This window comes from Leucoraja erinacea, chromosome 2 (genome assembly GCF_028641065.1).
Source record: "Leucoraja erinacea ecotype New England chromosome 2, Leri_hhj_1, whole genome shotgun sequence".
Taxonomy (NCBI): Eukaryota; Metazoa; Chordata; class Chondrichthyes; order Rajiformes; family Rajidae; genus Leucoraja; species Leucoraja erinaceus.
The window spans coordinates 82,215,568-82,240,256 of record NC_073378.1 but is presented as its reverse complement, the minus strand read 5'-3'; the positions used below and the strand labels follow the sequence as shown (position 1 = coordinate 82,240,256).

At 41.9% G+C, this 24,689-nt stretch overlaps 1 protein-coding gene across 1 annotated transcript in view; it reads right to left on the bottom strand.

The window, feature by feature from the left end:
* pde11al (phosphodiesterase 11a, like) overlaps positions 1-24,689 on the bottom strand; it is a 264,935-nt gene that overhangs the window by 33,161 nt on the left and 207,085 nt on the right. Inside the window, exons 16-19 of the mRNA XM_055659453.1 lie at positions 23,799-23,876; positions 19,257-19,320; positions 17,775-17,849; positions 12,076-12,159 (exon numbers count right to left, since the gene is read on the bottom strand). Coding sequence (XP_055515428.1) covers positions 12,076-12,159; positions 17,775-17,849; positions 19,257-19,320; positions 23,799-23,876 — 301 coding nt within the window. The remainder of the gene's footprint in view (positions 1-12,075; positions 12,160-17,774; positions 17,850-19,256; positions 19,321-23,798; positions 23,877-24,689) is intronic.

Sequence of the window (24,689 nt, the reverse complement as noted above, 5' to 3'; positions counted from 1 at the left end):
TAAAATTGTCTCTTTTTATCAACAGGAAATAGTCATCAAGAGGCAGTGAGCAGCAGCAGAACACAACAAGACGCAACAAGACACAACAAGTAAAAACTTAATAAATCTCATCTTTAAAATTTAAATTGTTCTTATATTTTAAGAGTCATTCACATTTTAAACTTTAATAAAACCTTTTTGCACTTTTAATGCTGTGTGTTCTTCATCACAATAGAACCTAATAGGCAGGAATGGCTGCTCTGTGGGAGAGCCACTAAGAGTGCATGGGGGGGAGGTTGTTTGGAGATGCACTGAATGTGTGGGTGGGAGGGGAATGGCAAGGAGCAGAGTGGGGGGGGGGGTGAAGGTAGGTGGGGTGACTGAGTGAACTGCCAGCGTACCAGGCGTGAGTGACTGCACTGCCAGCCCACGAGCCGTGAGTTAGTGAACTGCCAGCCCACCAGCTGTAAGTGACTGAACTGCCAGCCCAATAATCCATTCAGTCCACCCTCTTCCCCCTTCTCTCTTACATTCTGTCACCTGTTTTGGGCAGAATTTCTGGCAGTTTCTCAGCCGCCAGCCTGCCAGGTCCGAGTGATTGTACTGCCAGGCCTCAGTGACTGAGCTGCCAGCCCTCAGTGACTGTGCTGTCAGCCCAAAAACCCATTTGGCCCACAAACTCCATACTAGCCCTCTGGAAACCAGTACCTTTGGCCCACAACAATCATACTAGCGCAACAGAAAGCCCCCCCCCCCCACCCCCACTGGCCAGCAATATTGGAATTGGTGGAGAGGTGGAATATTGTGTTGGGTGTCCAGCCCTCCCGTGTGATGCTGGGACCCAACGGGTCCCACTTAGTCTAGTATACATATATGTTGGGAGAAGGGGAAGTACAATGGGATCTGGGGGTCCTTGTTCATCAGTCTATGAAAGTAAGCATGCAAGTACAACAGGCAGTGAAGAAAGCGAATGACCTTTTTAACAAGAGGAGTCGAGTATTGGAGCAAAGAGGTCCTTCTATAATAATAATACATTTTTATTTATGGGCGCCTTTCAAGAGTCTCAAGGACACAAAAATTTAGCAATTAGAGGAAAACATGTAAGCGGAATGAAATAAATAGTAGAGACATGACTAGTACACAAATTAAAGACAGAAATTCAGTTCAAAACACAATATGAGGCAATTCAAGCACAGATGAAAAGAGAGGGGGACGTGGGGCTAAGGCTAGCCAGAGGTGAAGATATGGGTCTTGAGGCGGGACTGGAAGATGGTGAGGGACACGAAATTGCGGATCAATTGGGGGAGGGAGTTCCAGAGCCTGGGAGCTGCCCTGGAGAAGGCTCTGTCCCCAAAACTGCAGAGGTTGGACTTGTGGACTTCTGCAGTTGTACAGGGCCCTACTGAGACCACACCTGGAGTATTGTGTGCAGTTTTGGTCCCCTAATTTGAGGAAGGACATTCTTGCTATTAAGGGAGTGCAGCGTAGGTTTACAAGGTTAATTCCCGGGATGGCGGGACTGTCATATGCTGGGAGAATGTAGTGGCTGGGCTTGTACACTCTGGAGTTTAGAAGGATGAGAGGTGTTCTTATTGAAACATATAAGATTGGTAAGGGTTTGGACACGCTAGAGGCTGGAAACATGTTCCAGATGTTGGGGGAGTCCAGAACCAGGGGCCACAGTTTAAGAATAAGGGGTAAGCCATTTAGAACGGAGACAAGGAATCACCCTTTCTCACAGAGAGTTGTGAGACTGTGGAATTCTCTGCCTCAGAGGGCGGTGGAGGCCGGTTCTCTGGATACTTTCAAGAGAGAGCTAGATAGGGCTCTTAAAGATAGCAGAGTCAGGGGATATGGGGAGAAGGCAGGAACAGGGATTGGGGATGATCAGCCATGTTCACATTAAATGGCGGTGCTGGCTCGAATGGCCTACTCCTGCACCTATTGTCTATTGCCTATTGTTTAATAATATATGGTTTAAATAGACTGCAACACAGAAATAGGCTCCTCATGGTGTAATTTGGGCATTGGACACTAGATGGTGCTTACTTTATTGATCTCATTTTCTAATTAGTTTAATTAAATAATGTGCAACTTTTGGCACTGACGAGTTATGACTTCCCTCTCAATTATATTTCATCTAAATCTGCAAAATTTCATGTAGTTCCGAGATGGGTTACGAAAGTTGATTTCTAGACACATTTTTGATGCTCAGCCCACACCCTACAGGTCTTGCTGTATTTGGGTGTGGACAGCTTAAATATCAAAGGATCTGCAAATGATGCTGAAGATTGTGCAGTTATCAGAGAACACCCCTGCATCTGACCTCATGACTGACGAAGGTCACAGATGAAGCCGCTGCAGACGATTAGGCCTGGGACCTACCCTCAGGGTCTCCTGTAAAGATGCCCTGCTGCTGGGACAAATTAACCACAACAAGCATGATCTTTCACACTAGGTGTGATTTCAAACATTGGAGGGTTTTCCTCAATTCCTATTGACTGCTCTGTGAGCCTTAATCAGAGGGGCTGATGCCTGCTTCAGTTAAAGAGTGCCTCAAATCTGACCCTGTCAGTCACCAGGAAACCTATAATGCTCACGTTGTAGGTTTCAGATCACTCCTCTTCCTCAATCCTGATGTCCTGGCTGACTTTCTGCTTCAATTCCAGCCCTAATTGCTTCTTTGCCACTTCTGATTTCCTCTCTGACTGAAAACAATCTTGGCCCATTCCTCAGTAGACAAAAATGCTGGAGAAACTCAGCGGGTGAGGCAGCATCTATGGAGCGAAGGAAATAGAAACATAGAAACATAGAAAATAGGTGCAGGAGTAGGCCATTCGGCCCTTCGAGCCTGCACCGCCATTCAATATGATCATGGCTGATCATCCAACTCAGTATCCCATCCCTGCCTTCTCTCCATACCCCCTGATCCCTTTAGCCACGAGGGCCACATCTAACTCCCTCTTAAATATAGCCAATGAACTGGCCTCAACTACCTTCTGTGGCAGAGAATTCCACAGATTCACCACTCTCTGTGTAAAAAATGATTTTCTCATCTCGGTCCTAAAAGACTTCCCTCTTATCCTTAAACTGTGACCCCTAATTCTGGACTTCCCCAACATCGGGAACAATCTTCCTGCATCTAGCCTGTCCAACCCCTTAAGAATTTTATACGTTTCTATAAGATCCCCTCTCAATCTTCTAAATTCTAGCGTGTACAAGCCGAGTCTATCCAGTCTTTCTTCATATGAAAGTCCTGCCATCCCAGGAATCAGTCTGGTGAACCTTCTCTGTACTCCCTCTATGGCAAGAATGTCTTTCCTCAGATTAGGAGACCAAAACTGTATGCAATACTCCAGGTGTGGTCTCACCAAGACCCTGTACAACTGCAGTAGAACCTCCCTGCTCTTATCCTCAAATCCTTTTGCTATGAATGCTAACATACCATTTGCTATCTTCACTGCCTACTGCACCTGCATGCCTACTTTCAATGACTGGTGTACCATGACACCCAGGTCTCGTTGCATCGTTTTGGGCCGAAACCCTTCTTCAAATTCTTCACCCATTCCTCCCTCTGACTGACCTGAGTCTCAATTCAATCACATCTTTTCCGCTCTCTAATTTTATTCCACCTCCCGCTGTAATTTCCCCAAGCGACCAGTTTTCTAATTCCAGCCCAACCCTTCCCCAACTGAAATTAATTCCCATATACACACTGTTCACAATCTGGTCTAATTTCATGTGCCCTCTCCTATCCATTCCCGAATTACACCCTAACTCCCTTCAATCTGTTCTCTACAGCATATATTTCCATGCTTTAATACAACTGTATGCTCTCCAGGTCTGTGACTTGCTGAATTCTCTGTAAAAACACTACTTTTCCATTGTTTTCTCTAGATAGCAGATGCAGACTAAACTTCAAAGGGTAGTTTCTTCGGCTGCCCTAAATCCTCCACAATGCCACCCCAATTCCCTCTCCAATTCACTCTCTTGTTCCCTCACCCTATTTCTCCCCCAATCTTTTCTCCAGTCCAACCTGCACTGATAATCTGTCGAGGCTGACCATGGATCTGTAGCCCCACTGAATTCTCTGTCTCTCCACAACAGCAGAGTTAGTGGATCAAAGGGCTTGCCCCTCAGAATTTTGCACAGAAGAAATTAATACAAAACTTGTGCCCACCCCTTTCTAATGTCCCCTCTGCTCAATATCCTGCCATAGATTGTATATTACACACCCTAGAGTGCTCAGCATCACTATTGCATCAGTCCACACATGCATTGGGAGGTTCAGAGGTCTCTTATCCAAGAGTTGCCTCCAGCTGCCTGGCCCATCATTCGGGGAAGCGGATAAGGATGTCCTCTGCCCATACTTGCTGTTGCACCCTAAGGGATTAGTGACCATGAGGCATGCAATTCACCAGCAGTGTCGGAATTGGGAGTGGTTGTCAGGACATTGTTAGTGGTTGTCACTTATTCACACAGAGAGTGGTGAATCTGTGGAATTCTCTGCCTCGTAGAGCGGTGGAGGCCAGTTCTCTGGATACTTTCAAGAGAGAGCTAGATAGGGATCTTAAAGATAGCGGAGTCATGGGATATGGGGAGAAAGCAGGAACGGGGTATTGATTGGGGATGATCAGCCATGATCATATTGAATGGCAGTGCTGGCTCGAAGGGCGGAATGGCCTACTCCTGCTCCTATTGTCTATTGTCTATTGACAATCGGGCAGTGGCACCAAAATGGGATGAGATTGAGGAGATCTTGAGAGGCCAAACTGGGCCAAAATCATGGAATAGCGCTCAAGAGTTAGGATGAAAGGGAGACTGGATATCAAGGGCAAGGAAAGGAAGACAAAGAGATAGCAACTAGTGAATCTGGGCACAGTGTGCCAGAGGAAGAGTACCAGGTATCGTTGGGAGGCTGGGAGAGATCGATACATTGAGAACATTTGCATCCTAGAATGGAGAAAATTGAGGGAAGAGACAATTTATTGAACTGCAGGCTACTATTCTGTGGGATCATTAATGACATGTAGTCTTTGAATAAAAACTGCATTTCAAAGTGGAATGGATACATATTTGGAATGCACGAAGCAGGCCTACTGTTGCACAAGGCAAGGAGTTCAATTTTATGAAATATCTAAAATAGACACAAAAAGCTGGAGTAAGTCAGCAGCACAGGCAGCATCTCTGGAGGGAGGGAATGGGTGATGTTTTGGGTCGAGATCCTTCTTCAGAATAAATATCCTCCGGATACCAAGACTGAAGGATTGGTTTTAAATGTTGGTGCTCAGCAGAGTTCAGGTCACATTATCCTACGACCAGACCACAAAAGAATAGCTTCTTTTGGATTGGTTTGGTTTTGGTTGTGTGTGCCATCAAACTTTGTTATGGCATTCAAGAGTAGATCGGCTCTATCGAGGTTCTCAGTTCATGATGGGTCTTTCTTACTGGAACAGAGTCTAAACTAAAGTGTGGGATCTGGGGGGAGAGACTGATCCTGTTCACTGAGGATCCTGAGCACTATGCAGAGACCATGGTTGTAATTTCATCACTGGGACAAATTAGACCTCATGGTTAAAGATATAATATTGGACTATTACATTATTTCTACATAGAGTATATAATGTAGACTCAACAATTTTATATCAAAGTCATGTGAGTGACTACGTGAAGAGCCCGCAAGCCCGCATGCGCATCAATACGTCGACGCATGGCGTGGGAATCGGAGCAGTTCGAAACTGCTCTGGCAGGTAAGCCAAATTTGACCAGGAACGGGCGGCTAGGGTCAGTGGGCCCGGAGTAGCTGATGGGCGCAGCCTGTGCGGCTGCCGCCGTTGGAGCTCCGAGCGGGAGCAGGCGACCGGATTTGGAGGCCGCTGTGGAGTCTCTGTAAGGAGTTGGCAGGGCGGCTGCCGGCATGGCCAGGTTAGCGATCATTGCAAAAGATCAGCAGCAGACGATGGTTTAAAAACAGCCGCTGCCGGGACAGCGACTGCCAGGTAAGCTCAGCTGCCGTAGCACCTACCAATTTTAAACATAGATGATGCCGGCTGAGGCAGCATATGCTGTAGAGCAGCGTATAGTGTATGCTCTATTTATAGGGAAGTTATAAATAGAGCTGGCAGTTTTTTAATAGCAGTTGCCGCTCGGTCACGTTTGTGACTATCGTAGCAGATAGGATACAAAGGATACAAAGGACATTTATTATCACATACACCAAATGGTGTAGTGAAATTTGACGCCATTGTGGCACAGAATGGGGCTCCACTGGAGCAGGCGGCTTTTCGGAGCATTTTGCGGGCAATGCCTGTGCAGATTAATGTTCCGAAAGGGAGTCAGCCAGAGGCCAGAGGAGGCAACGCCTGGTTCAGGGTTGCGTTCTATTTCCTCCCCTAAGAAACTCCATTGAGGCTCCAGAAAGGAGCTCCTGACTTGGGAAGCCTTTTTTGAGCTGTGTCTATCAGACACCTGTGCAGCAACACCTGGTTCAGGGTTACGTCATGATAATTTCCACTCAGTAGAGGGGACTGTTGGAGATTCTTTCATAAGGGAGTGTCGGAGATGGTGCCAAAAATATGCTCCGTGTTACGGAGGCATGCACAGGCATTTTGAGTCATACGCCTGTGGCAACACCTGGTTCAGGGTTGCAATATTCCTCCCACTCAGATGAAGAGAGTGTCGGATATGGTGGCACAAAATATGTTCCGTGTTACGGAGGCATGCACAGGCAGTTCGAGTCATACGCCTGTGGCAACACCTGGTTCAGGGTTGCAGTATTTCTCCCACTCTGTCGAGGGGAGTGTTGGAGATCAGTATGGAGCTGAATCCAAACATGAGTATGTGCCCGAATCCCATGCTTTAATGCATGATGTACAAGAGTCGCATAAGGAAGAGCTGCCTGCCAGGTCTCGTTGCATCTCCCCTTTTCCTAATCGGCCACTATTCAGATAATAGTCTACTTTCCTGTTTTTGCCTCCAAAGTGGATAACCTCACATTTATCCACATTATATTGCATCTGCCATGCATTTGCCCACTCACCCAGCCTATCCAAGTCACCTTGCAGCCTCCTAGCCTCCTCCTCAGCTAACACTGCCCCCCAGCTTCGTGTCATCCGCAAACTTGGAGATGGTGCATTCAATTCCCTCGTCCAAATCATTAATATATATTGTAAATAGTTGTGGTCCCAGCACTGAGCCTTGTGGTACCCCACTAGTCACTGCCTGCCATTGTGAAAAGGACCCGTTTATTCCTACTCTTTGCTTCCTGTCTGCCAGCCAGTTCTCTAACCACATCAATACTGAACCCCCAATACCGTGTGCTTTAAATTTGTATTCTAATCTCTTATGTGGGACCTTGGCGAAAGCCTTCTGAAAGTCCAGATATAACACATCCACTGGTTCTCCCTTATCCACTCTACTAAGTTACATCCTCGAAAAATTCTACAAGATTCGTCAGACATGATTTACCTTTCATAAATCCATGCTGACTTTGTCCAATTATTTCACCACTTTCCAAATATGCTGCTATCCTATCTTTAATAACTGACTCTAGCAGTTTCCCCACTAGCGATGTTAGACTAACTGGTCTGTAATTCCCCGTTTTCTCTCTCCCGCCCTTTTTAAAAAGTGGGGTTACATTAGCTACCCTCCAATCCTCAGGAACTACTCCAGAATCTAAAGAGTTTTGAAAAATTATCACTAATGCATCCACTATTTCTGGGGCTACTTCCTTAAGCATTCTGGGATGCAGCCTATCCGGCCCTGGGGATTTATCGGCCTTTAATCCATTTAATTTACCTAACACCACTTCCCGGCTAACCTAGATTTCACTCAGTTCCTCCATCTCATTTGACCCTTGGTCCCCTGCTATTTCCGGCAGATTATTTATGTCTTCCTTAGTGAAGACAGAACCAAAGTAGTGATTCAATTGGTCTGCCATGTCCTTGTTCCCCATGATTATTTCACCCGTTTCTGACTGCAAGGGACCTACATTTGTTTTAACTAATCTTTTTCTCTTCACATATCTATAAAAACATTTGCAGTCAGTTTTTATGTTCCCTGCCAGTTTTTTTTCATAATCTATTTTCCCTTTCCTAATTAAGCCTTTTGTCCTCCTCTGCTGGTCTCTGACAGGGAACACGTATTCCCACATCAAGTGTATATGGTGTTTCAGCTCTAGTCATAAGGTTCTGGTTATATGTTATCAGCGAATTGAATGTATAACTAGATAATGTATCCTCCGTGGCAAGAGAAGCCAAGAAACTTCCGTCCATATGCTCAATAGAGGAACGGTGGTTCCAAGTGGAATCAGTAACATCTCACAGGGGATGAGTAGTCTGCTCAAGAACAAAATGGCAGTATATTTCTGATATTTATCAAGATTGTAGGAACATGGAGCATGCCAAATCAGGTTAGGATTGGCTAATCTGATTATGTGTTTGGTCACCCAGTTTGAGATGGATGATTGGCTTTCAGCAATTTAGCTGATTCAGAGAATCGATCTCGAAGATGCATACTTTGCTAAATCTATACACAAGAGGCACAGAGATATATGGTGTTTGATAACATAACCAGTGGTGGAAGCTATGCTGCCCTAATCAGGTCAAAGGGCATTGTGTCATCAAGGTTTAGATGACATGCAAAATTTGCAGCTGATAAGACTTAAGGATTTATCAGTAGATGCCTCTTACGATATTAAGGATGAGGCAACATAAAAATTAATTGTACCAACTTTGCCTATTCATTCAGGCCATGGTAAGGCGGCTAAAGAAGCTCCTATTTACTCAAAGTCACGAGTGATGACTGATACAGCCTTTTTTCTCGGGCAGCTAGCTCTCCACAATTGTATGGGAATTTGTGGACAAGATATGTGCGTTAATTTTAAATGGAAGTACCAGAGGTTTGTGCTGCTTTCAGTTTGGGTTTAGAGAAGCAATTATGTGATAGTACAATTGACACTGCTTGTGTTGTTTTGTCATTCTTTATCATTCCATAAGTGGGACAATAAATGATTGGCTATTCACCCGCTGTTCTCTGACGTTATGCAAGGTGTTTTTTATATGACCACTCTAAAAGCCTACAGTCATCGTAGTGCACAATGTATATCAGTAAATTATTATGCAGATATTCATCTACTGTTTCTGAATGGGAGCAATATCTTTAAGTTGATTATGCTTTTAGCAACTGATTTCAGCACAAAGAACACAGTCTTTACTCAATCTCTGGCTCGGTGTCTGGGTCATAACTGACATGAGGGTAGCTTGTTATGGGAATGATCTCATAAGCAAATCGGGCATGGTTGCGTACATTTGGAGTTGACAGCATACCCATCAGAGCGGAGATTGGGGGTGTTATTATGTATACAAGTACACTGAGCATCCTGCTAGTACCTATGAGATGAAAGATAGTTTCTTCATTGTTATTTAATAATCTCTCAAGAGATAACTGATGGCTCATTAGCAGCCAATAAAATGAATATTTCCCTTTCATCATACAGCAAGAGGCTTACATTGTGCGTGTTTAGAAGTTATAAAATTTGGTTGAATATGCCTGGATATTTGCAGATAGAATTCTGAACAGTGTTGCATGAGTTATTGTCTAAATCAGTCAATTGGGACTATGGTCTGATTAAGAGCAATGGCCATGTATGCAAGTTGGCATCATGGTATTAATAACCCATGTTTTCTACCATTAATGGTGTATCTGTTTAAGTGTTTCACACACAAATTGGGTTACTGCATGAAACCACAGAGCTTTGAAGTCTTCACGTAGTCACTCACGTGACTTTGATATAAAATAGAAAGATTAAATGAGAACTTACCATTTGAAGTTTGATCTATATTTTATGAGAAGTTGAAGTGAGGGATTACGTGCCCTCCACTCCCAACCCTACTTCTCATAAAGATCATTCGGTAATTCTAAGGTCATTAATCTTTCTATTGCTTAAGTTCAGCAGCTAGTCTGTGGTTTCATACAGCTGATCTGAAGATTGACACGCATGCGGGCTGGCGGGATCTTCACATATTCCCTCACTTCAACTTCTCATAAAATAAAGATCAAACTTCAAACGGTAAGTTCTCGTTTAATCTTTCTAGTTTAATAGAATGGGTGGCTTTGATTCGTGTCTTGCGTGTAAATAATTGTAATGTCAGCAATAATTGTCAATGTATCAGTAAATTACCATTAGACAAAAAGAGCTGTCTGCTGACCACCACTTCAATATTCTACCCCCCTCCCATCTAATGTAAAAAATCTGAAAATGCTGGAATCAGTTGAAAGAGAAACAGCCAATGATTCAGGATGAAGACCCTTTCTGAGATCTGAAAAGTCACCTTTGTTTCTTCCTCCACCATTAATGTTAAGGCCAAAAGCCTTCATCCGAGTTGACAAAGTTTCCTGGAGCTGAAAGATTAACGGTTTATGCTTCCACAAATGCTGCCTGACCTGCGGAGTCTCCCCAGCATTTTATGTTTTTGTATCAGATTTCCCACAATTCCTTTTTAGGTTTTTGAATTTCACTCAATGTGACCTATTTGTTTGTGACTTCATGCCTTTAAGAATTAACATCAAATTCTACGACTTCAGTTAACTCATCTTCTCTGCTCCAACAGTACAGATTAGTTCTGCTACAAATCAGCCATGTCAATGGTAAATGGTTCTTTATTATCACATGTGCAGAAGTACAGTGAAATTCTATTTTCCAAACAGGTTAGTAAAGTATTGCCATATCTGAGCACATCCCGTTGAGCCACCGCCAAGCCTTCCAGTATGCCTGGCTTGTCTGCCGCGGACCCTGGACTCACTCACCAAGGACCTGCCCGGTACTCCAGGTACACTCACCGCGGACTCCAAACTTGGCCCCAAGCCACCGGAGCCACTAAGAGCAAGGAGCAGGATCCGTGCCACCAAGAGCGAGGAGGGCCGCTGAGAGCTGGGTGCCACTGAGAACCAAGGGGGACCCAGCTAGGGGCCGTCAGCTGCCACATGCAATGGCAGGCAGAAGACAAGACAGTTCAGTGAACTTTTATAACTGTGTCGGAGCGAGAAATGTGGCGACTCTTGTAGACTGCCTACGTGAGATTGGCAGTATGATTTTACCAGGTTATATGCAAAAGAAATTATTTCACTGTACCTGGGTCCATGTGACAATAAAGTATCATCGAATCATTGAATCCACGATTAGTACAAAGTGGATAGAAATAGTGCACTGAGACCACATGCAAGGGTCGTCAGGTTTTCATGCCATTTTCGGTCCAGTCCGCTCCACGAGCTCGGTCTTCTGGAGCAACACCTGACCCAGGCAAGACCCAGGCTGTTGCAGAGCCTCCAGCCGTCACCTCCATCCTAATCATCCAGCAAAACATTATCCCTCTCCTCGCCCAGCCACCTTCAGCCTTTGTGCCCCAGGGACCCCTCCCCCAGCCGACATTGAGGGCGTGAAAGGCAAGACTTCGGTTAACCGGCCCTTGCTCTCATGTCCCGTGTCACCAGCTCCCCCATCTTCACCTCTGGTTCTTCTGTCCTCAGGGACCGAGCAGGGGCCGGCTCAATAGCTTCCCTCTGCAGCCCTCCAATCCTTCAGTTTGGCCAATGGCATGAACATTGAATTCTCCAATTTCAGCTAATCTTTCAAACGTCCCCACTTTCTCTCCCAAACCGCACCCCCCCCCCCCCCCCCCCCCCCCCCCCCCCCCCCCCCCCCCCCCCCCCCCCCCCCCACACCCCCCCCCATCCCCCCCCCCATGCAGGTGCTATATGATGATAAAGTCCCAGGGAATCAAATCTCCATGAACTAGAGTTTGCAACTTTATTGCACTTTTTCCTTGCAAGTTTAATTACTGCATCATTTATGCACAAATTGAGAATTATTTAAATTGACCGTGAAAATAAGTATTTGCAATGTTTAAATGATCCACTGCCCAAATTACTTTACACAAACATGGTTAATATTTATTATGTTCAATATTTCAATTAGTTTTTGGATGATGGGTTCCGCAGCTATTTATATTTTTTTAACATGATTTTTTTTTTTAAAGTTAGGTGAAACAAGTAAAAAAAAGCACAATATTAAAGATCAAAATGTATCATTCAAAGTACCTCAAACAGTGGCTTGCAAATCCCATCAATCCATTCCAGCTGAAGGCCCGGCAACTCGTCCTTCCTATTTCGGTCAAAGATAGCCTGTAGAAGATTTGCCAAGAAAGAATTGTGTTTCAGCACACGTCTAAGAGTACAGTTACTGCAGGACCTGACATTCACGGATTGCTAATAGCAGTAATAACTCAAGAATTCTTCATGCATTTTTACCTACATTTTGCATGTTCACTTCCAAGGTCAAAAGATTAATTCATTGCTCACTCCATGCATGTATGATTTTTGTGCATGAAGATGCATTAATTTTGATAAAAGCAAACAAAATAATGAAAGACTCCTAATGAAGGGAAATTATAGCACAAGTCAAGTAAGGTGTTGACAAGCTATAAATCATCCATCCCTGGTGTGTAATTTATAATCAAATTATGAGTGCAGTTCAGCAGGATGCATTTGCCTACACATCAATGTATTTTACTGGGTGTCAGCTGTGACATTACTGTAGACAGACTGGTTGCTACAGGCCACAATATTTTAAAAAGTACTAGATTTTTTTTTCAAATAAAGTATTAGAAGGTCAGGAAATTGACAAATCCTTTGTTTGCTTATTTTAGAATAGATCTGAAGGCTTGCACACAAATATGCCGTTATGAAAATCTACAATATCAAAAATGTGTCAAGTTAAAATTAAGCCCAAACAGATAGCTGCAGCAATAATCTCTATGACAGCTGCTAAAGGTCATATTAGAACTCATTTTAATTGGCCGCCTTAGCCTAGTTCACGCTGAACATGTGGTTGCAGCAAAAGAAATTGCTAAGGATTTAGCGCTGACCTGAGACCAGTTCCTAAGTCATAAATTCTAGCAGCTGATCCAGAACTCACGAGTACATGGAATAGATTAGTTGTACTGAAGTGCCATGAATGGTCTTCTGCGAATGGACTTGATTTTACATTTATTGCATTACATTGGTACCGCAGCATTATCATATCTGATTTAAGAGTCCTTGCTGTATTGCAACAGGACAGGGGATGGACAAATGACTCTGCTTCATGAAGTTTTTTGATATTCACAGTGCTTTTTATCAGATCTATGATCTGCATTTTAAAATGTATGCCCAGCAGCCAAATTTTGTGTCTATTCCAGTTTAAATCATGTTGCAATAAAAATACTAAAACCCCATCGGAGTTTTCTCAATAGAAGCAGATTCATTAAAATACGCCTGCACATTTTTGGGTAATTTCTGCTGCTTTATACGTTTTAGTTTGTTTTATTTGCAAGCACATTCATATATTTGTTTCTATAACCTCTGATTTCTATGAGAATAGTTTCTTGTAATAATGGTAGTTTTTTTACTGGATATGCTTTTCTATGCATGAACATCTATTTTGCATATTACCTGCATCTTCAGAATGTATAAAATATAGACATTTTCAGAGTGCTGTTTCCTATCAATTTACCAAGCATCGTGGAAGAAAACATGGCAAAACGTTTTGCTGGAATGAGCCCACTGGCTATTATATAATCATGCCCACAGCAAATCTCATGTTCTTGATAATTAGGCAAATCCGGTTGACAAATTTGAACATGGTAAGGTCTCACAATAAGCAAACCAGAGGAATATTTAGCCGATGCTTAATGTTGTTATTTGCCACAATCAAGCTACAAGCAAAGAGAATGGCAGCATGAATGAGGTTCGGACATTAAAATGAAAGATACCCCTCACTGAGCATCAACATAGGTGCATCTCAAAGGCCGAATGCTTTCTACTTTCGTTACACGCATGACTGGGGGACTAAGTACAGCTCCAATGCCATCTACATGATGACATTACCATGGCTGGCCAATTTACTGGTGGATGAAGCAGTGTACAGGGGGGAGATAGAATGCCTGGTTGATTGATGTCGCAACAATAATCTGTCGCTCGAGAAGACGAGACACCACATGCTCGTCTTTGGTGCGTTCATTGGTGCGTCCATGATGGAGAGCACCAAATTCCTGAGTATTAAAGTCTTGGATGGCCTGTCCTAAGCTCAGCACAAAGATATAATCATAAAAAGACGCTCCAGTGCCTTTACTTTCTTATGTTTAAAGATATTCTGTATGTTTTCAAATACATTTACATAGGTAGTCTAGAAGGTATTTTGACTAGTTGCATCTTGGCATGGCATGGCCATTCCAATGCATGGGTTACATGAGGTTGCAGAGTGCTGGACTCAGCCCAATCTATCACAGACACAGCCCTCACCTCCATCAAAAGCATTTACATGAGGCACTACCTCAATAAGGTGGCATCTATCATCAAGGATCTGTCTGGCCATGGCCTCTTCTCACAGTTACCATCGGGCAGGAGAACATAAGTCTGACGTCCTATACCACAAGGTCAGGAACCTTCTTACAATTATTAGGTTCATGAGCCAACCATCACAACCCTAATCCTATCTCCACAAAGGAACTAGAATTCACATCTTGCACAACCAAAACAGAATATGGCCTCTGTGACCTATTGGTGATAAAAGGTGTATTACAGTATATGTAGAATAGAACAAAAGCTTTTCATTATACCTCGGTACATGTGACAATAAACTAAACTGAACTGAATTGAACTGAGGACAGTGGTAACTGCAGACTGCCCTTTAAATATTTAATATTTCCACTACGAAGATACATTCCCTTCACTTAACAGCATTAGACTGGTAGAGTATTCCTAAACTGGATTTATAACTGTTATTCCAAGTCAGCCAGAGGAAAGAACAATAAAATAAATGACAAATAGTCTACTTTGGTTGAGAGTTAATATTGGCAGCAAGATGGATGTATTCCATATTGTTCTTTGCCTTCTGCCTGACATCTCTTACCTACCATGTGGTCAGTTATGACCATTACAACACCTCCAGTAATGGAATATCGGTAGCAGTGTCACTATTGATAAACCCATAAGTGAGGATCTCTCCAACTAACAGCTGGGGAAATATTTGCTTGTAGTTTTGACACATTCTGATGATGTTGGAAGCACCTGCAGTCAGTTCTAAGGCTATCGAGTCTGGCTTCTTGACATCAGTACCATAACTCTTTAAATAGTGAAATGCAACAAACTGCCACATTGTGCTCCAAGTACAGACGATCAAACCATATCAAATGATGATATTATTTCAAACAGCTAATGGCATGAAAATATTAGCCAAATTACCACAGATCTTGCGTTGAAGTACCCGGCCAAATATCATGAAGGGTGCAATTACACCTGGGGAAATGCTCAAAGGCCCAACTACTCCAGGTGAAAGAGATTTGTGTCCAATTAGTGCCTAAAAAATTGGTACTGATCAATCCAATTTCAAGGCTGCACATTTCCATTTTATGTGTTAGGGAGAACATAAAAGAACTGACTTTAGGGATTTACTACAGAGTGAACATGCTGAATACATATGCACAGTTGTCATGACACTTTCACTGAAATATCCTAGGTTAATAATTGCTGTCACTGAAATTGCTTCAGCACTGCAATATTTTCTAGCCAGGCGCCTTGGCAATGTCAATGTCAGCAGTTAAACAAAAATATTCAAGAATGGAACAAGAATTGACAAAATAAGCAATATCAAAGATAATTCACACTTTCTCAGATTTTTAAATGACCAATGGTGAAACTTCCTCTTTTTAAAAAATATTTTGGTGCTGTGTGAAATTGTTGTGTTAATATACATAGTTGAAATATGTCTGGCACATGCCCTTAGTAACACAATAAACAAGACCATATCTAACTGTGCTTTGTACCATCACCATCATTCCTGCAAACCTTCAGCACAGTACGTCAATAAAGAACTAAGGTGTCAGATAAAGAACCCTTCAGCATATTGTAGCGCAAAGGGTAAAAATTTGCAGAATAAAATTCAAGTACCCCATTGGAGCCCAAAATAGGGATTTCATAATCCTGGTTTAAGCCAAATTGTGCCATACACTGGATTAACTAATTACCAAAAGGGGAAAAAAGTTATTAGTTCCACCAAGCAAACTGGAGCCATCAAATCAATCTTTGACTAAAGTTTACGTTGCATCTGGAGTTAAACAAAGGATTCCTGGATAGACACAAAATGCTGGTGTAACTCAGCAAGACAGGCAGCATCTATGGAGAGAAGGAATGGGGGACGATTCGGGTCGAGACCCTTCTTCAGACTGATGTCAGGGGAGTGGGCGAGACAAAGATAGAATGTCTCTCCGACTACATTCTATCTTTGTTTGCATGACATTATAATTACTCAAAATAGCTATCAACTATGTGACACCTGGAAAGTATCAATAACAGCAAAGAACCTTCCGTTTGTAAAATATATTTTCAATCATCAAAATAGCTATCAAACTGTACCACTCCTCCCCCTTCGGTCGTGGGGTAGACTGACTCCCCTTCCTCCCCTTCATCCCCTTCCTCCCCTTCATCCCCTTCCTCCCTTCCTCCCCCTTCCTCCCCCCCCCCCCCCCCCCCCCCCCCCCCCCCAATCTTTGCACATCCCCAATCCTGGACTTTCCACGCAACACTTTAATTTAATGTTACATGTACCTTGTTGTGTTTTATGATTGTTTGCAGACCAATTCCCTCATGGGATAAATAAAGTTCTATCGTATCATATCGTAAAAACTCACATGCACCAAGGTTCTCTCATAAAAGGAAACTGAAAGACATGATTTCAATTAGCGTCTGTGATCCTTGGATCAGTGCTAAACCATTAGTATAATGCATCTCAGTGATTGCACTCTTGATTGTATTCAACATCCTTCCAGACATGTGAGCTCAAAATAAAAAACACTCTCAATCGACCAATTGAAGTGACTTCAATGGATTATTGAGAGCGTTTTTATTTTGTTTCTGGAACATGGCTTGGGGCCATGCTGTGTGTCTTCATTGCATGCATTACATCAATGGTTTCACTTGAAGTAGTACTTCACTAGCTGTGAAGTGTTTCTCGTTGTCCAGAGATTTTGAATAGTGTGTTCCTCGTTAATTAAGATCTAATCAGTATAATGCTTGGTAGTCTTGAAATGGTTCAATAGTTCATCTGTAAACAAGAAAGTATGTTCCAGTGTAACTAATGATGTGGTTATTGATCTGGTCGAAATTAGTGTGCTGTTGAATTTTAGAGTGATGGCCTTTTCTATCCTGGTGAATTATACTTGAAGCCACCTTTCAAAAGCTGAATGAAGGGCACACATGAGGTTATTACTGCAGAAATGTTTTCTTAATTAATTTTAATAGAATAAATCAATTTTGCAAGTCTGGACATAATATTAGCAAGCAACAATAAGCAAGGAAGTAAATCTTTCCTTGACAATCCCTCTGGATCAAGAATTATTTGCTTCCACTACAGTTTAGTGAGTTCTGAGGTGACCACAAGGCCACTGAAGGCACTGCACACTTTTCCATAGATAGGGCAGACAATGTCTGACAGGTGTATAGTTTATGAGATACATACACAAACTTTTGGTTGCTCTTGATGTCCAGAATTGAAGTTTTCATTGACAAATATTACATCATAGGTCCCTTGCATTCAGTGAAGATGTTGCGTTTCTTCAAGGAAACTTTGAGCACATCATGAAATCTTCTCTGTCCGCCTGGCAATCTCGTGAAACATATCTCAGAATAGCGTGTCTTTTTTTCGGAAGTACGGAATAGAACATTTGCTTATTTAAAAGTGATGTTTTAAGATTAGTACTCACAGTTGGTGTCAGCTTCAGTTCAGCTCTCTCTCTGTCCCCTTGTTCAAAGAACTCACTAGTTACCAATTCAGCCACCTACAATACATCAATGCACATGTTCTACAAACTTATTTAAGCTGACTTCAGTCTGATGAAATGCATTTTAATTATAGCAGTTCATTATCAATATGTTATACGAGGCTTTGTAGCTTCATGTAATATCACTTTCCTTTCTGTAATTAGGAAACTATCAGTAATAAATTGCCTGCTTAGTTATTTGTGAATTTTACTTCCAGCCATTATTGTTCTAAAGCTGCAATGGACCCCGAGCTTCAATTGTTTTCTGAGCTGCTTCTTATCTTCAACCAGCTGCAAGATTTTCCAACTTCATTTTGTATCTTTACTCACATGTTTAAAAAAAAAACTAAATCTAAATGCAAAATGGAGAACAAAGAAGTGCACATTCCCTTTTAGCTGTGTTGAAAGTGAGTATTCTTTGGAAGTTTGGAAAGATAACATGCTTCCTCATGGTTATGTCTTTAAACCTTTTATTATATTCCAAGACTAAAATAAGTTCATACCATGATCTAATTTGTGTGAAATTCTGTGACAATATCATCATTAAGCTATGTAGCATCCTCTTGATTAAATCTGAGACATGGCCTGTCATCCAAAGCTAATTTAGCAACAAAGCTAATTCCCCCAAAATTAAGAAAAACATAAGACATCTACACACTTTATGGCAGATAAATTACTAGTATTGTAAATAGGACCAGGCGATGTCACAATTGTAAATAGGTTTGCATATAGTTAGACAGATTGTTTCATATTTCACAAAAAAGTATCAATCATTTTTTTTTGCCATTGAGAATGAGATTAGGTGAAATAATTCAAAGAGCAATTACTTTCCTTTATCTAATTTAGGATGCAATAATTAACTTAGGCCATCTTCCATACTAGATGTCCACATCATGATATTGAGAAAGTACTTATTGCTCATGACAAGGGGACCATGTGAATCTTGAAATATCTTGATGATTCTTGAAAAAGACCTTCACTTATGACCAGTATTTTGTTGCCAGGGAAAGAGAAAGTGGCTATTTTTTTATTATTAAGGATGCAACTATAATAGTAAACATATATTATTTAGCTGAAAAATGTGGTTAAAACTAAAGTTCAGAAATTTCTGATAATTCATCTTGATCTTTGGAAACTTTATAATAACATGATGAATATATATATTCCAGCAATTACAGGCTCTGGGGACCTAATCCCCTAATCAAATCTACTTTGCTTCCAGAATTAATCATGTGACTTTTCTTGGATATTGGTAACTGCACCTGTCTTGTTATGAATGGCAAAAACATTTGAATTTGTTTTAAGCAATAAGCAAATTACTGAATATTTAGTAAAACATGAAACTGACTTTAAACATATCAACTTTACAATTTTGGAACATTTATTATTCCTTATCATGATGGGAAAGGGGCTTCCTGTACTCACCTGCTTAGAGATCTCCCAAGGTTTGGTAACACCTCCTAAATCGCAGGCTGTCATCAGCATAGACCTGATGCCAAAATAAAATGGTAATAGTAAATAAAACTGAATTCATCTATCAGAATTGCTGGAACAACATGAGCTTGATTCCCACAACAAGATATCTAATCTGGAGAAACTCAGCGGGTGCAGCAGCATCTATGGAGCGAAGGAAATAGGCAACGTTTCGGGCCGAAACCCTTCAGTCTGAAGAACGGTTTCGGCCCGAAACGTTGCCTATTTCCTTCGCTCCATAGATGCTGCTGCACCCGCTGAGTTTCTCCAGCCTTTTTGTGTACCTTCGATTCTCCAGCATCTGCAGTTCCTTCTTAAACAAGATATCTAATCTATTGGTTCTTTCTGCAGTACAATAACTTTTTCCTTCTCTTGGTCATTTTTGAACAGTTGCGAACAGTGGAATCTGAAATAAAAACAGTAAGTGTCGGAAATACTCACCTGTGGAGGGAGGGAAAGATTAATGCTTCAAGTTAGTTCTGCAGTCAGGTGAGTGACTTAGAATGTCAGAGATACAAGAAGCTGCGAATGTTCCTCCCGCCCTGACCTCTCTATTATCTTCTGATTTCCTACATGGTGCCAAAGAAGCCCAATGTAAGCTTGAAATTTTTTTTATCTAGGCTTTAAAACACAAGGAACTGCAGATGATGAAATCTTGAGCAAGTGCTGGAGGATCTCAATGGGTCTGAATATATCTCTGGAGAGAAAGGACAGGTAATGGTTCAGGTCATGACCTTCCTCAGACTGGTTGGGAAGAAAGCTGGAAAAGAGAGGTGGGTGAAGTACCTAATCTTCTGCCGAGGGATGCTGAAACATTCAAGACTTAATATCAAATTCAATGATTCTAATGAACCAGCTTATCCTGTTTATATCAGAACTGGCCAATTCTGATGCAAAGCCAATCACTGGTAATATTAACTAAGATGTAGACACGCAGATGCTAATTTTCTGAAAATGACACAAAGTGCGAGAGTAAGTCAGGAGGTCGGGCAACATCTCTGGAAAACATGGATATGTGACATTTTGGGTTGGGACCTTTCTTCAGCCAGGTTGTAGTAGAGAGGGGAAAGAAAGCTGGAAGAGAGGTAACTGATTATAGTAGTGGGGAGAGAAAGCTGGAAGAGGGGCGACTGCTTGTAATAAGACCACACCCGGCCTCCTGTAAAGATGCCATCTCCTACTCTCAATTTCTCTGACTCCACTGCATTTTCTCCCAAGTTGTGGTTTTGCATTCTAAGACATCTCAGATGTCTGATTTCTTCAGTAACCATGATTTCCTCCCTGCTGTTGTAGATGAGCCCCTCACCACCATCTCCGCTGTGGCCTATCTGCTCTCCTAACTCGCTGAGTTACTCCAGCACTTGGTGTCCTTTTCTAAATATTAGCTCAGTTTCTTTCACCCCAGATGCTGCGTCATGGACAGCTTTTTCCAGCATTTTCTTTTGTTTCAAAATTCTGGCATCTGCTGTGTTCGGCTTCTCACAGTTCGGGGTGTTTGTTTGTTTTTTTCCTTTCCCTCTTCAACTGCCTTCATTCACCTGTTAACTGAACCCCCCAAAAAGTGTAACCAGTCATACTTAGTCTGCAGCCCATCACAGTCCCTCCCATTCTCTCCCAGCACCACTCCAACCCTTCTCAGCAATCTGAAGGGTACTCTTTTTTTTTTTTCAAATTTCCAGTACTGATGCAGTGGCTTTGACTCAATGTGTTAACACTATTTTGCTTCCCTCAAGGTTTAATTTTTATTCCAGTATTCCAAAATCTGCATTTTTTTTAATTAACTTTCAACCAAATGTTGTTTGCCTTATTGCATTTTTTAAAAATTATTTGAAGGCAGAGGAAAAGAAAAGCTTGGCAACTGGCTGCATAAGTCAATTCCACAAAACATACAAGATCAATTGGTGAGACACTTACTGGATGCAAATAACATCCGGCTTTATTTTTCACACAATGTTGGCCAAGGTACTAACCAAAATCTAATTTATTTAAGAAAACTGCAGTGTTGCACGAGTCCCCAAACATTGGGTAACAGTTAGGGGGCTGTCCCACTGCGGCGACCAAATCCGCGAGTTCAGAAGATTGTCTTCGACCTTCAAGCTCGAGGGCACTCGCCTGAAAAACCTCGAGCTGGATCGACCGTCAGCGATTAAACCGCGAGCTGGATCGACCAACCGCACGCGCACACACACCGCAAAGGTGGGGGCCAGGGAATGCCAGGAGAGCGCTGTCTGAAATTCACACCCGCGATGAAGAGGAAAGTAAAAGACGGCTGCACAGTGTACGGTAAAGAGAAGGGGGGGGGGGGGGAGAAGAGGGGAGAGGGGGAGAGAAGGAGGAGAGAGAAGTGGAGAGAAGGGGGAGAACGGTGGAAGAAGGAGTGGAGAAGTCAGACAATGTTTAGTAAAGTTTAGCGGGCATTTAACCTACCAGTCGGCTTTCCTTGGTCCTGAAAACTCCAGTGAACATGCCCGGTCAGAGAAGGAGATTGCCTACGGCTGCCTTCGACTGCCTGTAACTACATAGTGACCCCACTCCACTGCACTACGAGTTCAAAAGAACCATGCCGACCAATGTTTACTCACGGAAAAAATGTCAACATGCTGAAAAATTTTTCACCGACCTAGCTGAGGCCACGAGTATGCGGGAACTTCCGTTTGAGTCGAGGGCAAACTCTTCTAAACTCGCAGATTAGGTTGCCGCAGTGGGACAGCCCCTTAAGTAATAAAGCTATTTAGTAAACATTTGGTACAGATTACCCTTAAATATCTGTAAATATCAGCGGATCCCCAATATTGAACAACTATTTAAAAAAAAATAAATGAATGCTTATTTTGCTTTCACTTGTACTTTCTCAACTCACAGGAAACCCCCCGGAATTGCTACAAACCAGCAAGCCTCTGATAAAAGAAAGACATGAAATTGCCTGCAGCTCCATTGATAAAATGCAGCCATCCACCAATGACTAAGCAAGGATTTAATAAATTGAGTCCACTGGGTCATTAACATGGAGATGCCTCGGTCATACAAAGAGCAAATTAGGATGGCACAATGGTAGAGTTGCTGCCTTACAGCATCGGAGACCTGGATTCTATCCTGCCCAGGGGTGCTGTCTGTACATTTCCCTGTGACCACGTGGGTTTCTCCAGGAGCTCCAGTTACCTCCCACATCTCAAAGATATACAGTCTTGTAGGTTAATTGGTTTCAATAATTGAGAACATGCAGTTTCAATAATTGAGAACATTAAGAGGGAGTTAGATGTGGCCCTTGTGGCTAAGGGGATCAGAGGGTATGGAGAGAAGGCAGGTACGGGATACTGAGTTGGATGATCAGCCATGATCATATTGAATGGTGGTGCAGGCTCGAAGGGCCGAATGACCTACTCCTGCACCTAATTTCTATGTTTCTAATAAGTGGTAAAATTATCCCTAGTTTGTGAAGGATAGTGACTGCTGGTCGGTGTGGGCTCAGTGGGCCGAAGGACCTGTTTCGGTGCTGTATCTCTAAAGTCTAAAGTCAAATTGAAAATGGTCACAGAACTCTGTGAGAAGTGATTTGCAACCATAAGCTGCAATTTATCTTACCTTTGTTAATAACTCTTCAAATTATAAGTCACTATATCTGTTACATCTAGTATGAAACTGCAAGTTCTCAATTTGGATCTGATGTTTATTTTATCCTTTAGTTCTAATTACAAACAGCGCCCACTGAAACGAGAGCTAATAATCCTCTTTTACAATGTATGACTTTGTGACGGGACATCTGCTCACACGCGTTAACTAGCTTTTCTCCCTTGATGATTTAACCATCTCTTATGCTGATGATGGATCATAACTAATAACAAAACAATGCTTGTGCACACCTTGGCTACAATGGGGGTAGAGTAGTACTAGACATTTCTGTGAACATTCCATTCTCTCCTTCCTTCCCCTAATCAAATTGCCAATGAATATTTGCTATGCAAAATCACCGATTGACTTCACGCAGAGACACAAGGAACTGCAGATACTGGGACCTCAAGTAAAGCACAAAGGGTTGTAGCACTTCAACAGGTCATGATCTGTGGAAGGAATGGAGAGGTGACGTTTCGGGTTGGGACACTTCTTTTGATTTTAGGTATTTATTTAAGCCATTCAAAAACTATTGATCTCGGAACATACTCCAGGATCAGTCCTTGTTTTTTTTTAAGCCAAGAATTGTCAGAGAATCAACTACAAATGAATATTAAAAGATGTGGATTTTATTTGAAATCCAGTTTGATAAGTAAACCAGCAACTTTATATGATCATTTGCAACCAATACCTTTGACAGATGAAAATATTTTATATTGTACCTTACTATAGAAAAACAAACAAGTTGCTGTGATTCATCTTCAGAATGTTGCCGAGTTCAACAGAAATTAGGGTCAATAACGGAGGGGTTTAGTTAGCCATTTTATTATTGTAATCATGCACTCTTCATCAAGGAGAAAACAAAACATTTCAGAATACTGTTACCTCAACATTTGTCTGTGCTTCTCAAGACACCAGTTGTGTTCCCCAGACATGACATACTCAAAGAACTTTGAGCGCAGCCTGCATTCAAATGAAGAAAATATTTGTTGTTATATCTACGCTTGAATTTAGCATTACAATTCCAAGCACGATTAATATGATACACTCAGGAAAATTAGCGCATTCCAACAAACCAACAACGGAATGTGCCATATAACTGCCGGCATCTAAATAACTTCAGTCAGCAATAAATGTTGATAAATGAGCAATCTGCTAATTATATGATTAAATGAAACAGGTTTTAAAATGCTTACTTTCACATACTGGAAATACAAATCGCTGGTATACACATCAAAATGAACCACCCCCTTGCAATTAGTAAAATTAATGCACAGTCCAGCCATAACCTTGGTTAAATAACGTCAATCTCCTCAATATCTTTAATTCAATGAATACATATTTTCAAATAACTTAAGTGATGCAAAAAAAGGAAATTCTGTTGTATAAATCGCCATTGTACACTTAAATTTCTCCAGGCGCTTGTAATACTGATGTTAGGATGGGTACAACCATGAGTGATGCAGCAGCAGTTCACAGACGATGTGACTGTGCTTATATCATGCAGATTCATCTGAAAGATATACAAAGGAGAAACAAACAAGGAACTTGCACTTTTGCAATACACATCTGAATCTGCTTTAGGACAAATGCATTGATTCTGCAGATCAATAACTGATTTAAGAAAACATTGCAGCCATTTTGCAAGTAAACTTAGTGCTGAGGGAAAAACAAAAATGAATGATTTTCTTTTTCTCAGCCAGTGGATCTTAAGCATCCTCCAAATAACTCCTTGTTCTAAGATATTATCCAAAAAATTCTACTTTCCATACTGTA